A 16,341-nucleotide genomic window follows, 5' to 3' on the forward strand; every position below is an offset into this window, starting at 1 on the left:
GCAGATCCTTCAAAGGACTGATTGCTTCTGCTTGCAGTTGGTTTTCTTCCAGGCCCTCTTCAGATACAAACTTCCTCATTTATCACTCTCCAACCAGTTCCTCACAGACACTTTTATCCCTGCTGGCACTGGGGAGGCTGAGGCAGGATTGGTAGTTGGAAGGACAGCTTGAACTACACAGTGAGAGTGTTTCAGAAACAACAAACAAAAGACAGGAGACTCTCCATCAAAGTTAAAAGCGCATGAAACACGCCTAGCATTTATTTTAATCACAAACCTACAGACCCCTCAGTATGCCCTCCCTTGGAGCCTGGCCCCAGCAAACCAAAGCTGATGACTTCAGGTGTAGGTGTTATGAGGGGTGGGAACGGGTGTGGGATAGTCTCTTGAAAACTCCAAAATTGGGGATCCTCCAAATGGAGAGCTGGGTGGAGCCCAGAGTTTCAGGGTGACCTAGCTTCTGAATAGAGAAAAATCAATAAAAAATCAGGTAAACAAACAGGGGTACAACATGTATTTGCAACCCTTGCTCTAAACTTCTGCCATGTAGACAACTTCCATTTTCCCTGGCAAGGGAATCCCTTTCACACCATTCTCAAGTTGGACTGGGTACTGATTTTGGGCACCTGAAAGGGTTCTCTACTAATCTCTATCACTGCCCCAAACTGCCCTTCAAGGAATGAGGCAGGTCTGTGCCCAAGAGTGGGGGCCTCTCAATCCCGATGTAGGCCTGGGAAACCAATCCACAGTTTGCAAAGTCAGTGGTCAGCACAAGAGCTATACTGGTCAGGCCCCATTGGTCCTGGGTAGAAGGTGGGGAAAACGTGCAGCACTGTTCCTCCCCAGTGTGGAATGCTCACAGGAGACATTGCAAAGGGCCAGTGGCAGGGTGGTGGTCTCTAAGTGGGTTGGGTTTATTTTACTCATTCCTCCACACCTGAAATTTCTTGCAATGGGCTCTTTTGTAGGTAACAGGTCGGGCTGGGCCTCCATTTTCAGAAGGCCAGGACTGGGTTCCCCTAGTCATCGGAAAGAGGCAGGGCTTAAACCCACAGGGGTAAAACAAAAACAAAAACAAAAAAACCATCCCAGAAGTGGGACCTCTACATCTAGAGCAGCGGTGGCAAACCTATAGCATGCGTGCTGCAGCAGGCTGTTTGTTACTGAAAGCTTTAAGAGGTTTGCCATCACTGATCTAGATTCTTCTTCCAGTGCCTAGATGAGCTAGACGGGTAGTTCTCAAAGAAAGGATGGAGCAGCATCCTAACATCTATTCCCAGGAGACCTGGTTAGGCTGTTCTTTAGGGGACAGAAGTGGGACCTCATCCTGTGTGTCCTTTCCTTACCTGGCCAAGGGTAGGACCCTTAGGGTATGGACCCAGATCTCACAGGCTTCTCCTACCTTCTCCCTCTGAAATGCCTGCACAAGGGGAAGGGGTGGGAGCACATCTGACTCACCATTGCTATTACAGGGGCAGGGCCTGATCCCATGTCTTCCCCCACAATTCCAGGGCAGAGCAGTTTCATTGGAGGGTGGGGGGAAAAAGGCGGAGCCTCATCCTCACAAGTCCTCTTTTCCTGGGTGGGGGAAGTCCCAGGGGAGGGGTGAGGCCTGATCAGGACTCCTCCTCCATGCTGAAGCTGCTGCGGCGGCTGCTGGCCTTAGAGACAGCCGGGGATACTGAAGACAGCAGGGGGTCAGAGGCAGCCCGCAGTGGGGACAGGGCACCCCCTGACAATCCTCCCACCACCCCCTCTTCCTCCTCCATTAGAATGTCCTCCAGCCCCAGATGGAAAGGGTCCCCCAGGTCCCCCAAGTGGTCGCTGGGAAAGTGTAGGTCCAGAAGAGCATCCGAGGGTGGTGCTGGGGGCTGCTGCTGAGGAGTATTCTGGACAGGTGCCCCTGCTACATGAAATGTTGCTGTGCTGGGTCTGCCTTCCTCCTCAATGTCTAGCTGCTCTGGCTTGAGGCTGTCAGAGGCTGAGGTTGTAGCCACAGAGATTAGCCCTGGGGTGGGAGGCACTGGCAGACCATGTATCTGGGCCTGCAGTTCAAGCTCCTGCAAAAAGTAGGGGGTAGGTACAACGTAAGACAGGTTTAGAGTCTCTCAGTGGCAGAAGAGTGTATCACTTCAACACAGAAACTACCCAACTTCCAATTCAGCTTTTACCACTCACTAGTTTTGGAACTTTATGCAAGTAGCTTAAACTCTTTGAGCTGAGTCCCAATCTGTTAAATGAATACAATAATAATATGGGTATTGTTGGGAGGCACGTATGGTTGTGCATGCTTGTAATCCCAGTACTGGAGAGGCTGAGGTAGCAGGATCATCGTGAGTTCCAGGTCAACCTGAGCTACATAGTGAGTTCAAGTCCAGCCTGGACTACATAGTAAGACCCTCTCTTAAAAAAATAAATACAGACACTATGTACATTGGCTAGTGGTCATCAATACTATTATTAAAGTTATAACAATTACTTTTAATCACCATCACCATTATATGAGCTAGGAAGCTGGGGAATATCAAGCATGCTAAGAGGCCCTGTCACCCTTGCTAGCATTTCTTCCTTCAAGACCTGAATCCGGAGCTGCAGGCTGCGGTTGGCTTGCTCCAGAGATCTCTGCCGGCTCTCTAGATCCTTGGAGCGCTGCTGTTCCTTCTGCAACTTTCGGATGTAATCCACAGAGGCCTTCAGGATGGTGCCTTTGTTCCAGCGCATCTCCCTACAAGGTCGGGGGGAGGGGATGAATACAATGCATGTGGAGTCTCTCAGAAGCTAAGGTGAAGATTGCACCTGGCAGACTGGTGCACTCTGCTATGTGCCTGGGGGTACACCAAGCATATGGAATGACTAGGTAAAGGAACCTTCCATTGGTGACCATCACACCCAAAACCTAACCCCTCCTGCCTTTTCTCATACTCATGTTCCTCTGATTCATCTCACTACAGACTTGTTGGCCTTATATTGCTTCTATTTATTCATTTTTTTTTTGTTTTTTGAGACTGGATCTCATTATGCAGTAAAGGCTGCCCTTAAAACTCACTATGCAGCCCATGCTGGCCTCAAACTCATAGTGATTCTCTTGCCTCTGCTTCCTGAGTACTAGCATTACAGGCACGCACCATATCTGGGCCCTCATACTGCTTTTATAACACAAAAAGTCATTCCTATCTCAGTGCTTTCTTGCTGTCTAGAATACTCCACCAGGCAATCATGTGATCCTCGTTGGCCTCCTTAGGTTCTCCTTCTCCTCAGTGCTGGGGATCACCAAGGCCTCATACATGCTAAGCAAATGCTCTACCACCGAGCGCTGCTCCCAGCCCCATCTTTAGGCTGTTTTTAAAGAATTTTTCCTTGTCCCATGAGGCCTGCCCGGTCCCACCCTCTGCACCCTACTGTCACCCTCCCCAACATTCCCATCTTCTATTTTTCACTCTTTTCCGTAACACTCAAAACAGATTTCATAAATTTTATTTATCTTTTTAACTGTCCACCTCCATCTTTCTTCAGTTTTTCACTCTTCTCCATAACACTCAGGACAGATTTCTTTTTTTTTTTTTTTGTCTTTTTCGTTTTTATCGGTACCAGGGATGGAACTCACAACTGCCTGCTTACAAGGCAGGAGCTTATGCCGCTGAGCTAAATCCCCAGCCCCTAGATTTCTTAAATTTTACTTACTTATCCTGTTTGCTGTCCGCCTCCGCTAAAGCATCAGTTTCATGAGGTCAAGAGACTTTTTTTGTTCCCTTTAGTACCCACAGGGCCTTGCCTATACCCGGCCCAAAGCTGAGGCTCCATTAAAGAGCTCTGTAACAAACAGAGGAATAAATAGGAAACTAGATGCATATGTCCCATAGGAAGTGTACACGGGCACTTGCTTTGCTTCCACAGCATATATACTAAAATTGGAAGCAGATGGCTCATGCGAGCCATAATCTCACACACTTAAAATCTGAGGTAGGGACATAGTGAGGGGGCTGCAACCCCTCTTAGTCTGAGAAAGACTACAGGACAACTGCTGCCTGGGTGAGATGGCCTGGTGGGGGTAAGGGGTGGCTGCTGTAGTACAGGGCACCCACCCTTGCTACTGGTCTGTGGTCCCCAACCCCAGACTTACGGGTCATTGGACTTGGGGATGAGGGTGCCAAGCTCCTTGATCCTATCGTTAATGTTGAATCGCCTGCGACGCTCAACTTTGAAGGCAAGAGGAGAAATAGAACAGGAAACAGTTGTCAATAGGCAAAGGAGAGGAGAGAGAAACGGGGGTACTATAAGCTGTTTTGGGGGGGATGACCATGAAGGGAAGCTCAGAACTCAAGCGTGCAGAGGACTGGGCAACACACAGGCAAGTGCACCTGTGCTGGGGCTTACTTAGGTTGTGATTGTCTTTCTTCTGGCGCTCCTTCAAAAGGGCCTTTGCTTCAGTTTCTGAAAGAAAGTTGGGGTGTTCAGGGCTGCTGACACAGGAAGAAGGGAGTAGGTGTATGTATGGAGGGGCAGGGGAAAAACTGCTTTTCTTTTTTGTAAAACTAGGAATCGAACCCAGGGTATTCTCACTGCATTTCCAGTCCTTTTTTTTATTTTGAGATGGCTTCACTAAGTCACTAAGTTACCCAGGCTGGGCCTGAACTTGTGATCTTCCTGCCTCAGCCTCCTAAGTTTTTTTTTTTTTTTTCAAAGATTCAGTATTGCTGTGTTGCTTCCACTAGCCCTGAATCCTTGGGTTTAAGTGATCTTCCTGCCTCAGCCTCTCAAGTAGTTGGGATTATAGGTGTGTATCACTGTACTGGGCGTGAAGTAGTTTTTAAATTTAATTTTTGTGAAATATTATTATTGTAGTATTGGAGATTGAAGCCAGAGCCTTCATACTGATTTAGGTTGGGTTTGAACTTGCAATCCTCCTGCCTCAGCTTACAGTGCTGAGATTATTATTGGTGCATACTGCCACATTTGGCACTTGACTACACATGGCTTTTTTATCGGTACCGGGGACTGAACTCATGACTGCACACTTGCAAGACAGGCACTTATGCCGCTGAGCTAAATCCCCAGCCTCTGGCTACAAATGGCTTGAAAAAAAGTCTGTCCTATTATTTGTGAAGCCATGAGCCATATAGATTAACAGGGAGAACTGTTTGTTCCTTTTTCATTCTTTGCAATGATGGGGGTCAAATACTGGGCCTTGAATACACTAAACAGGTGGTTTACCATGAAGATACACCTCCAGCCTGCTTCTTTGTGCTTCTGTTGATACCAGATATCAAATTCATGACCTCAGGCTTGCCAGGCAGGCACTGTGCTACTAAGCTATATCCTTGGACCTCCTTTTTTTTTGGAGACACAGTGATCCACCTGCCTCTGCCTCCTGATGCTGGGATTATAGGTATATGCCACCATGCCCAGATGCCCGGCCCATTTCTAAAATGCTCAAATCCCTTCCCACAGAATCAGGTCCATCCCGTCTTGGCAGGCATAGGGCTCAGCCAGATACAGAATGTGGGCATGGAATCAAGACCCTAGCACTTACCAGAGATTTCCCGTTTGATGTTGGGCAGCTCAGCTGGGCAGGAGTTGCTGACAGTGATGGCTGATGTGGCCACACCCTGACTACTGTACACATCAAGCAGGTTCCCTGACACAGGCAGCTGGGGGCAGTGAGGGCACAGAAACAATGGTTGGGAACAGGTCCTAGGCTTAGTCTCTCTTTAGAACCAAGCTCCTGACCCTCCACATACCCTCCAAAACTGGGGCCCTTTAAAAACAAAGAATGTTTGATTCCTGGGAACCCTTTCTTTTTCTTTTTTCCCTTTTTGAGGTACTGGGGATTGAACCCAGGGCCTTTACACTGAGCTATATCCCCAGTCCTTTTTATAAAATTTACTTTTTTGTTTTGTTTTTTGAGACAAGGTCTTGCTATGTAGTTCAGACTGGTTTTCAATCCACTGTGATCCTCTTGCATCAGCTTACTTATATCAGCCTCCTAAATCCTGGGATTACAGGTTTTTTAAAAAAATTTTGAGAGGGTCTCAAAAGTCACTAAATTGCTCAAAACTTCTGATTCTCTTGCCTCAGGCTCTCAGAGGACTGAGATTACAGACATGAGCTGCTATGCCCAGCCTCCTTCTCCTTTAAAGGCAATTTCAGGTGACAATCCAGAGCAAAGTGGACTTTCCCTTCCTGTCTGGGGACCTAAGCCTGCCCAACACGCCCATCAGTCCATTCGAGCTCCTCAGATCTCTTTGTGGCCTCTGAAAAACCTCTCCTAACCTCAGGGCTGGCTCTGAGGAGAAACGCTGGAAGATCACCATTCTCAGGTCTTTGTCACCTCTGATGTGACATTCCAGTTTATTAACTCCTCCTACCACAACATTCTGGGAACACTCCAATCCAATCTTCTCAGACCTTGGTAAATTGTCATGGCAACATTCCATCCAAAATCTGGCATTCTGGAGAGTTCTAACCTAATCTCCAGTCTTTCATGGTGATTGAATCCTACCACCACATGGACCTGGTCCCCTGCTGCGATGTACCAGGATCCTGACTCTAGTACTTTCCTGCACATTCTGATCTCTCAGGATTTCTTGTTGAACTATTTAACAACTTTCCAGTTGGCTTACATGTTTTTCTCTGCCTCACGCTATCCTGGCTATATTCTAGCACAACACACTAATACATAAGTATACCCAAAAAGTCCTGACTCTCCATGAGTTGATATGTCTTGAAACCTGCTCCTATCTGCAGACTCTAATAGAAGATTCCTAATAAACTGACACCATTTTTTGTCTAGTTCTGTTTTTGTAGTGCTGCGATGCTAGGTAAACACTCTACCACTCAGTTACATCCACAGTCCCAAACTGGTAATTTTTTTTTTTTTTTTTGTAGTACCGGGAACTAAACCCAGGGTCTTTGTACTGAGCTACATCCCTAGCCTTTTTTTTTCACTTTTTTTTTTTTTTTTATAATTTTTTTTTGTCTTTTTCTTTTTATCAGTACCAGGGATCAAACTCACGACCGCCTGCTTGCAAGGCAGGTGCTCATGCCGCTGAGCTAAATCCCCAGCCCTTTTTTTCACTTTTTAACTTTTGAGATAGGTTCTTGCCAAGTCCCTAAATTTCCCAGAATAGCTTTAAACTTATCGTTCTTATTGGGCATGGTGGTGCATGCCCATAATTTTGGCACTCAAGAGGCTGAGACAGGAGGCTCATTGATCATTGTGAATTCAAGGTTAGCCTGGGCTACCAGTGCATTCAAGGTCAGCCTGCACTACATAGTGAGACCTTATCTCAAAAAACCCAAACAGGCAGGCATCCTGGCAAATACCTATAATCCCAGCATTTGGAAGGCAGGAGGATTGTTGCAAATTCAAGACCAGCCTGAGCTACAAAGTGAGCTCAAGGCCAGCCTGAACTGCATGCAGTGAGAACCTGTCTCAAAAACACAAAAAAAAAAATTCTTCTGTCTCAGCCTACCAAAGTGCTAGGATTATAGACATGTGCCACTACACGCAGCTCTAGCTCTTTCTTTTGGAGATAGGCTCTTGTTAAATTTCTCAGGCTCACCTCCCTTAAACTTGCAATCCTCCTGCCTTGGCCTCTGGAGTAACAATTACAGATATATCAGATATTTACCACCATGCCTGTTTCAATCCTCTTGACAAGGGGGTAAAAAAGCAAAGCTGTAACTACTATGTTCCAAAGCAAGTTAAAAGATTCTTAGAATATTCCAGATTCAGAATGTTACAATGACGCACTCCTGTAATCCTAGCACTGGGAGACTGAGGTAGGAGGATCCCTGCAAGTTTGAGGCCAGCCTAGGTGACGTGGTGAGTTAAGGCCAGCTTGGACTACACAGCAAGAGCCTGTCTCAAAAAAAGTTATAATGATACATCCCTTGCTCTAGCAAAGTTTTATCTACTCTTTGCAAGAATTTAATCTCTTGGCCTAGTTCTCTGCAAAAGACTTGCTACATTTCAGTCACTATAAGTTCAATCACTTGTTATACTCACCATCACATCATGCTTTGAGCCTTTTGGTATGTCTCTGTCACTACATAAGCTAGGTATGGCCAGTGATCTACCTGTCTGTCAGAGTAACAAACTGTTACCTGATCCCATGTCTTGGTACTTCCCATAGCAAAGCCTGAACACTCTGATATGTGATAATATTTCCATTGACTCCTAACCCCACATACATCAGTCTGCAAGGACCACCTCTCAGTGTAGTAGGGCTCAAAGTACAGGGCAATGGCATGTTCCACTCATCATTCGACTTTCCTTTCTGTGTCAGTTCTGGGGTCCCAGCCAGCCAGCATGGGTATGGTCTTAGTGACAGAAAGATGCCCTTATTTTCAGTCCAACTTCCCATGTTTAGGCCTCACCGTGCTAGGGAGCTGCAGCCCTGTGGTGCCTCCGGGCAGATAGCTGAGCATCTCATCGTTGTAACTGGACTCCAGACTGATGATCTCGTCAATGACATCATCAATCTAGGAGAAGAAGTAAACACTGTACAGGGTGAGAAGAACTGGAAGGGGAGGCTGGGAGTATAGCTAGCCGAGTGGTAGAGCACTTGCCTAGCAAAAAACTGGAATGAGGGCATGAGAGTGTTGTATACAGCCTCTTACCTCCTTCTCTGAGCTGGACCCAATGGTGAGTAGTGCCATGGGGCTGTTAGGAGCACTGCCTGTGGGGCCAGTGGCATGGGCAGCCTCAGGAGCAGGCAGTGGCTGGGCACTTGTTGGCCCTGGCGGTGGAGTGAGGGCCTGGGAAGCCAGCTTGGGCCCAAGAGTGGTGGACAGGTACTGTTTCACTTGCTGCCGGCGTGCTTGCTGCAGGTGGTAGCGTGTTGGGTTCTCCAGGTGGGTCTGTACCTGTGGAATAAGACAGATGAGGGGGCAGGGGACAAGGTAGAACAGGGCTGAGTGGCACAGCTCTAGGCACCAGCCTGATCCTTCTAACCAGTCTGTTCCTGGGTTCAGAGGGGCAACCTGGGCCTAGAATTTGAGAAACACTCAAAAATATTGGTGACTGGGTGTGGTGGCAGTCAGAACTGAGGGAAGCTGAGGCAAGAGGACTGAAAATTTGAGTCCTGCCTGGGCAACTTACTGAAATCTTGTCTCAAAAACAAATTGGGGGCCGGACATGATGGCTCACTCCTGTAATCCCAGCATTTGGGAGGCTAAGGTAAGTGGATCACTGCAGTTTAAAACCAGCCTGGGCTACAAAGTGAGCCCAAGGCCAGCTTGAACCACATAGCAAGACTCTTTCAAAAAGACAAAAAGAAAAAAAAATGGGGGACTAAGAATATAGCTCAGTGAGAATGTCCTTGTGTTTGATCCCCAGTCCCATAAAAGTTAATAAAATAAAAAATTAATTTTTTTGTAGTACTAAGAACTTAAAACTAGGGCCTGTACAGCATTACATCCCCAGTCCTTTTTACTTTTTGTTTAGTTTGAGACAGGGTCTTGGCTAAGTCCTTTAGCTGCCCAGGCAATCCTCCTGCCCCAGCCCCCAAGAGTGCTCAGGTTACAGGTGTGCACTACCATGCCTAGCAAAAACATACAAAAATATTGGTAACTATGCTAGTAGATCAAAATTCCCTTTCTCAGAAATTTTCCAGTCCCTAAAATTCACCCAGCTGACAGGATCTTTCACAAGAAGAGCTCCTTGTCACAGACCCTAAGACTCTTCCCTAGTCTGTGATACACCAAAGATACCTGGGAACTACATATGGCTTCCAGAGACACTGTGATAGCTAAAGAACTTGTATCTCTTTCTCTCTCGCTTACATACACATACACACACGACTTGTCCTATAAAGCCTGGGCCCACCTAGGCCACTCAGGAACCTCCATGGTCTATCAAGTCATCCAGAGAACCTTCATGAATCCATAAGAACACCTTAAAAATGCTAAACACATGGGAAATTAGCACAGCTCATTAACATCTTCAGGGACCTTCCTTAGAGCCCCCTAGACCTTGACCCAAAGCTACCAGGAACCCAGGCCACCCCTAGCTTCCAGAGTCACTCCTTAATTAGCAGGAGTTGACTCTCAGGGCCTCGAGACCTCACCTTACCTTGAGCACCTCCCTTGGCACCTGAGCAGGTGGTGGCCGGCTCAATGTGTGGCCCCCAGTGGAGACGCCGACCACAGAGATGGCGGGAGAGGCAGGCGCAGGGTTGGGGAAGGCAGTGGCCGCAGCCTGTTCCCGACGCTCACGCCTCTCCTGCTCTTGTGCCTGGGCCCGCATGAGCTGCTGTCGCAGCAAGACCCTTGATGAAGATGATGACGACATGGCAGGGGTCCTGGAGCCCCCTGCAGAAGACGATGCAGAGAGTGTAGCTGGGGTGGCCTGCAGTGATATTGGGAGGCTGTGGAATGGGAAATATGGGGCCACAAGTAAGCTAGGAATCTCTTGCCAAGCCTAAGGGACATCACATGCTGGAGCAGACATGGGAACCAGGCCTGGCCAGTGTGATAGGAGATCACCAGGACCAGACCCAGTCTCAGTACCCAGAGGTCGAAGTCTGGTAGGTGAAGTTGAGCCCTCAGTCCTAATGGAGGAGTGCAGGTTTGAACGCGTTCGCATTAAGAAGCATCGATGCTGGGGCTGGGGATTTAGCTCAGCGGCATAAGCGCCTGCCTTGCAACCAGGCAGTCGTGAGTTCGATCCCTGGTACCGATAAAAAGGAAAAGACAAAAAAAAGAAAAAAAAAAAGAAGCAGCAATGTTGTTGGTAGCTCTGCAAGAGGGCTTCATCCCAGTTAAAAGTGAGCCAAAGCAGAACTGGAAGCTGCAGCCACAGCAGACAAAGGCTATAGAGAGGACTCCAGGATCCAGCCTAAAGCAAGACATGTTCTAAGCTATTGCAAGTGAGCACCAGACTACAAGGCCAGCAGAGGCCCCCAGTCCCTCCCTGTCTGGGCCACTGGTCCCAGAAGCTGGGCAGTCTTGAAAAATCAGAGATTTCACAATCCTCTCTTCCTGCCCCTCTTCCAGGTCCCCCCCCCCCCAGAGCCCAGGCCGATGACTCAGCACATTCAGACTTCCAAGCTAGGGAAAGAAAAGACCAGAAAGGGTTCTTCAAAGGCTGAGAGTGGGTGGGATCTGGCCGGTGAGAAAAGCTGGGCAGGGGCGTGGCCCCGCCCACCTAGGGTGGGAGTCTCAGCAGACCCGCCCCCCAGGAAAACTTGAGCAGCTGAGGGTGAGCAGGAGGGGCAAGGCAGGGGAGGCTAGAGATGGAGACCAAGTCTGTTGGCCCTGCCTTCCTGCTGACCTGTCCTTTTCAGATCCTAGTTCTAACAGCTAGAAAATACAAGCTGCTGAGAATGGGTTGGGCAGGCCCTGATGGCCTCTGGGGATCCTGAGGAGGAGCCGAGAACCTGGGAGGGGTGTCCTAGTGGGAATCATACCTGGAGCGTAGGGGTAGGGGTTGGCTTTTGAGCTCGTAGAAACTGTCCGGATCAAGGATGTTTTCTAATTCGATGTCAGCAACAATCCCAGATTCCGGATGCAGAGAGTTCAGGCTGCGGTGGAAGGGAGGGAGGAGTAGTCAGTGATTGTAGCCTTATTATTCCCCTCCTTTCTCCAGAGACAGAGGAGGCCCCTTTATGCTGTGAATTTCACATCTGTTCCCCACCCCTTTCCTCTTCCGCTCTCCTAGGCTCAGGATTACCCCCACTCTGCTCAGAATCAGAATAATAAGACTGCCTGAAACCCAGCCCCCTCACTCTTAACAACCACAAGCAACAACAACCTGGGCTTGAGGAAAACAGAATGTAGGAATGACAATTCATTTCATAGGATTCTTGGCTTTGCATACAGAGCTCTCCCAGCCCCCATACTCCCCACTGTTTTCCTAATAGCTGAATGTGAGCCCACACACACACACACACACACACAAGCACACACATATTTGCAGCAAGAAGGGGCATCCCGGGGCTGGGGTTTAGCTAAGCGGCATAAGCGCCTGCCTTGCAAGCAGGCAGTCATGAGTTCGATCCCTGGTACCAATTAAAAAAAAAAAGAAGGGGCATCCCTTAGCACAAAAGCCCATTTAACAAAAAGTCGACATATCACAAGGAGAACAGGACAGGGGTGATGAGTCACTTTACCTAAGATCTATCACTTAGAAAGTGAGTTTTTCCCAGCCTCAGACAGAGTTCATGGGATACAAATACACACACAAATATAAAAATGACAATGTGTGGGGCTGGGGATTTAGCTCAGAGGCATAAGCACCTGCCTTGCAAGCAGGCAGTCATGAGTTCGATCCCAGGTACCGATAAAAAGGTTAAAAAAAATGAAAATGTGACCCAGGTGTGGTTATGAATGTCTGTAGTTCCAGCATTCTGGAGGCTGAGGCAGGAGGACTGCTGCAAGTCTTGAGGCCAGCCTGGGCTATGATATGAGTTCAAGGCCAGCGTGAACTACAAAATGAGATCGTACCTCAGAAAAAAAGAGGGGGGATATTAAAGAGTCCCCTTGCTCCAATAGGCTAGATTTATAATACAGAGGATTTGGCTGGATGATCTACCTTATAAGAATATTCTTTTCTTAGCTGGAGGGACCTGCACAACCCTCTCTTGCTTTTTCGGATACATCAAAACATACACATTCCCAGTACCAAGACTTACTGTCATACATAACAAGACATAAACATTCCCTTCCTTTCTTTTGACTGTACCCACTACCGTGATGTTGTAGGACTAGGTTGTTAGAAAGAGTTAGAAGATGGTGAACAGATTTTCAGAGAAATTCCTGCTCAGCCCTCACACCCAACCCAAGAACCCCAGTGTCCAGGGAACACTTGCACATGGATGAACAGACATATCCGAATTTAAAAAGGTAGAACCATAAGAAATTAAGGATGACTACTCTTGAAAAGACACCCCCCCCCCCCGCAATGATTTGTTTTCCTTCTCCTTGCCCTCAGATGGGGCCCTAAAACCACCCAGGAAGTTGGGAAGAGGAAGCTTGGGGGAGCTGCTGAGCTCAGCACAAAATCAGGCAGAAAGGGGACAAAGCCCCAACTTGTGATCACACACCTATTGCACCAAGTAAAAGAGATGGGCGCTGTGGGGGAAGAGGGGCACAGATAGGGCGGGCTGGAGCTCCAGAGTGAGGGAAAGAAGCCAGAAAGAGAGAACCCACCCAGGCAGGGATGTGCCACCCATACTCACTCCAGCTCTAGGGACAGACTCGAGATTCAATCCAGGAACTCCGAGACCAACTAGAAGGGCCAGACAAAAACAAGAGCGTACTTGCAGGGAGAGGGCAAGCAAGGCTGGCCGAGAGGCTGAGTGGCAGCAGGATCGAGACCCTCCTCTTGGGTTCCCAAATAAGGTCTGAGGCCTTTTCTGGACTGAGAGGGAACAGCCTCACTGTCCACTTTCCCCGCCCTCTGGCGATGCCCTATTGAAGCCCCTGCAGGTGTGGGAAGAAGGCAGAGATCTGTGCCGCGGGGGAGGGGTTGGTGGTGGGATTACTCTGGCCAATTCTTATTGAAGGTAGCTTCTCCCTCACTTACACTCCGAAGTCTGTCCCCCACTAGGCAAATCTGACATCTACAAATCCCTCCAGATTCATCATGTTCCCAAACAAGGCAAGCACCACCTGGAGGCACTGAGCTCCCAGAACAGCACCTATCCCCTAGGACGCTAAAATTTTAGTAAAATCAGTGCCTCACCTAACAGTGCCCCTTAGATTCACTCCTTTCATGCACACTCAAGAACCCCAAATTCAGCTTCTAATCAGCCTCCCCAAATTCAGCGACCTGAGACTAGTTTCTGTATACTCTAAAATCTACCCCTCTTGAGCCATTTAGGTCCCCCAAATCAAACCCTGACCACCTTTAATGCCCTCCCACGACTCCTTTAAACCTCAGTCCAGGCTGGGTTACCACCAGATTCTTTAGGTGCTCCCCCAGACAGGCGCCCCGACGTCCTCCAAGCCTAGGCCAAGAGTCTCCAATCCCAATCCAGGATCCCCGATATCTCCGGATGAGGTCCTGGGAACCCCAATTGGCACTCCCAGCCCCAAGCGTCCCGCACCTGAGCAGCTGGGCCGAGTCCGCGGATCTGTGCTCCTCCAACAGTACGAACACTGCTCGAGGGCCCTCAGAGCTGGGCTCTACGCCGTCCGGAGCTGGCTCAGCTTCATGAGACATGACGCCCGACCCCGGGCGAGCCCTGCCAGGCCAGTCGGGCTTCGGCCCGGTCCCCCTAACAAAATAAGAGTCCCCCTCACCCCACTCGCCACTGCCTCCTCCCGTGCTAAGCCATGAAGCTAGGCTCTGCGCGGGCGAGCGGCGTCGAGAAGATGGGATGGGCCGTGAGTCATCCCCCGCCCAGAACGGACCGACACCCCCCAACACCTAACCCTAGACGACCGCCCTCCTCCTCCTCGTCCTCTTCCCCCTCCTCCTCAGGCTGGGGAAACTCCACAGGAAGTGACCACACGCGGATGGACAACTCAGGGTCACGCCCCCTAAGCACGTCAGCCAATCGCTGGAGGCAAATTTCAAGATCCGCCCTAAATCTCGCCTTTGAACCTGGGAACGCTTACCCCTAACCCCTCCTTATTCAAAGAAGGGGGCATGTACGCCACGCCTTTGGTGCCAGAGGCAAATAAGCGATGGGTAATTTGTTGAGTCACGCCTCTACGTTTGCGTCGCTCACTGAGCCACGCCTTCCCGTCGCACCTTATTCTCTCCCCAAAATATTAAACCGCTCCTAGGGTCCTCTGCGCCTGCGCACCAATGGCCAATCAGCACTCAGCGGGCCTCCAGGTTGAGCTTTTCGCTGCGAAACCGCGCCCCCTCTCGACCCACGGTCGTAACAGCTGCGCGGGAGACAAGAATTTGTCTAAAAACTTTGATCTAGCTGTGCATCCGCAGCCAAACCCACAAGTACGAGGAAGGACTAGCAATGTTTCCTGGAGGTCTTGGTCATAAACCCTGTCCTTCAATACCCGCAGACTAGCCACCATGCTGGTCTTGCTAGGAGAATTCAACTTAGTTGTGACGAACCTATGGCACGCGTGCCACAGCAGGCACACTTAGCCTTCTCTGTGGGCCAGTGAGCCAAGTGTGTTGAGTTGTGTTTTTTTTATAAACTAAAACCTCAGTATTCATGTTTGATACCAGGGTTGGCACTTTGCCATAAATAAGTGGGTTTTGATTTGCAGTTTAGGCACTTGGTCTTTCAAAAGTTTGGTAATCACTGTATGCCATCAAAAGTTGTACTATGGTAGTTGTGTTATTGTAATATATACTTAATGGATCCTTGACAGATGAATGCGTGAATGGATGGAAATTAGATCTCTTTCTTCAGAGTGAATGACTTGTGGAATAAGGAACCGGGTTTGACTATAATAGGGGTCTTCTTCTCTCCCAGCTACTGTTTTCTTGGCCCCTAAAGGGTGGGGAGGTATTATAATACCTGTTTGGCAAGGAGGCTTAGAGATAAACTACCAAAAGTGCTAGCAAGTTGGTTGGCATACAATTAGCTCTTCAGTAAACTAATTGATTCATTCATTTGTTCACTGATTTACCATTTCCTGGTCCCAAACACATGCAAAGAGCTTGAACAAAACAGTTTCCCAGCTTATCTTCAGGTGCATATAGCAAACAAAACCCTGAGGTAATAGTTGATACATTGTGTCAATTAGAGACATTTAGAAGTTTAAGCAATTCAGCAGGGGCCCCCAGGGCCTCACTTTGTAAATCCTCTTCCTGTGCAAGAGGAGGGCAGGATGATGGTGGAGCCTGCTTACAGAATAAGGGAGTAAAAGAGGTGTGCTTTTAGTTCTTGCTGCTTTTGCTGCCTTCTCTGCCATGAATGTTGCCCTTGTGCCAAGATATCCTGCCTTGGGGCCAGCTGATTATGAACTGAAACCTTCACAAAATGTTAGCTAAATATACTTTTGCTTCCTTAATTTTAGGTGTCTGGTATTTTGTCTCAGCAATGAGAGAAAAGTAACCAAGACAACTGGGATCCACAATTGGGATCACTCCTTCCCACTGCCCAAGATCCTAGCATCATTAGATCTCCAGAAACACTGAGTTTATATTCTCTGGTTGGGACACTTATTACCAAGGTTTGGTAAACACAGGCATTCCTGCATAAACAATCCCATACAATGGGGAACCCTCTACAAAGTAAACATGACAATTCTTCCCAAAGATAATCTTTTAAAAAATCAGTACATTTGTAAATAAGGAGGGACAGTAGGGTTGAAGGGAGTCTAGGGGAATGGGAAGAAAATCAAGTTATATCATGTACAAATTCCCTATGATGAATGTGGTCATTAAGTATACCTAAAATGTACCAATAAACAATT

The 16,341-nt window shown here is 48.3% G+C and overlaps 1 protein-coding gene across 4 annotated transcripts; it reads right to left on the reverse strand.

Annotated features, from left to right (window-relative positions):
• Positions 1-226: 226 nt before the first annotated feature.
• On the reverse strand, positions 227-14,410 carry Tfe3 (transcription factor binding to IGHM enhancer 3). Of its 4 annotated transcripts, none has more exons than XM_013144342.3 (11): positions 14,052-14,408; positions 13,182-13,231; positions 11,412-11,525; positions 10,076-10,314; positions 8,623-8,868; positions 8,380-8,484; positions 5,531-5,648; positions 4,375-4,431; positions 4,121-4,196; positions 2,578-2,725; positions 227-2,060 (listed from the first exon to the last, which is right to left on the reverse strand). In XM_013144342.3, exons 4-11 carry the CDS (start codon positions 10,292-10,294, stop codon positions 1,617-1,619), a joined length of 1,413 nt encoding a protein of 470 aa, XP_012999796.1. In that variant the 5' UTR covers positions 10,295-10,314; positions 11,412-11,525; positions 13,182-13,231; positions 14,052-14,408; the 3' UTR covers positions 227-1,616. The 4 variants fall into 4 exon arrangements, with proteins under 4 accessions (XP_012999796.1, XP_063101899.1, XP_003462615.1 ...); XM_063245829.1 differs by having other exon boundaries at positions 10,076-10,370; XM_003462567.5 differs by lacking the exon at positions 13,182-13,231 and having other exon boundaries at positions 10,076-10,370; positions 14,052-14,410.
• Between the last annotated feature and the right edge of the window lie 1,931 nt (positions 14,411-16,341).

Source organism: Cavia porcellus, unplaced genomic scaffold (assembly GCF_034190915.1).
Source record: "Cavia porcellus strain 051 isolate PalLab524CR breed Dunkin Hartley unplaced genomic scaffold, mCavPor4.1 scaffold_3, whole genome shotgun sequence".
NCBI lineage: Eukaryota > Metazoa > Chordata > Mammalia > Rodentia > Caviidae > Cavia > Cavia porcellus.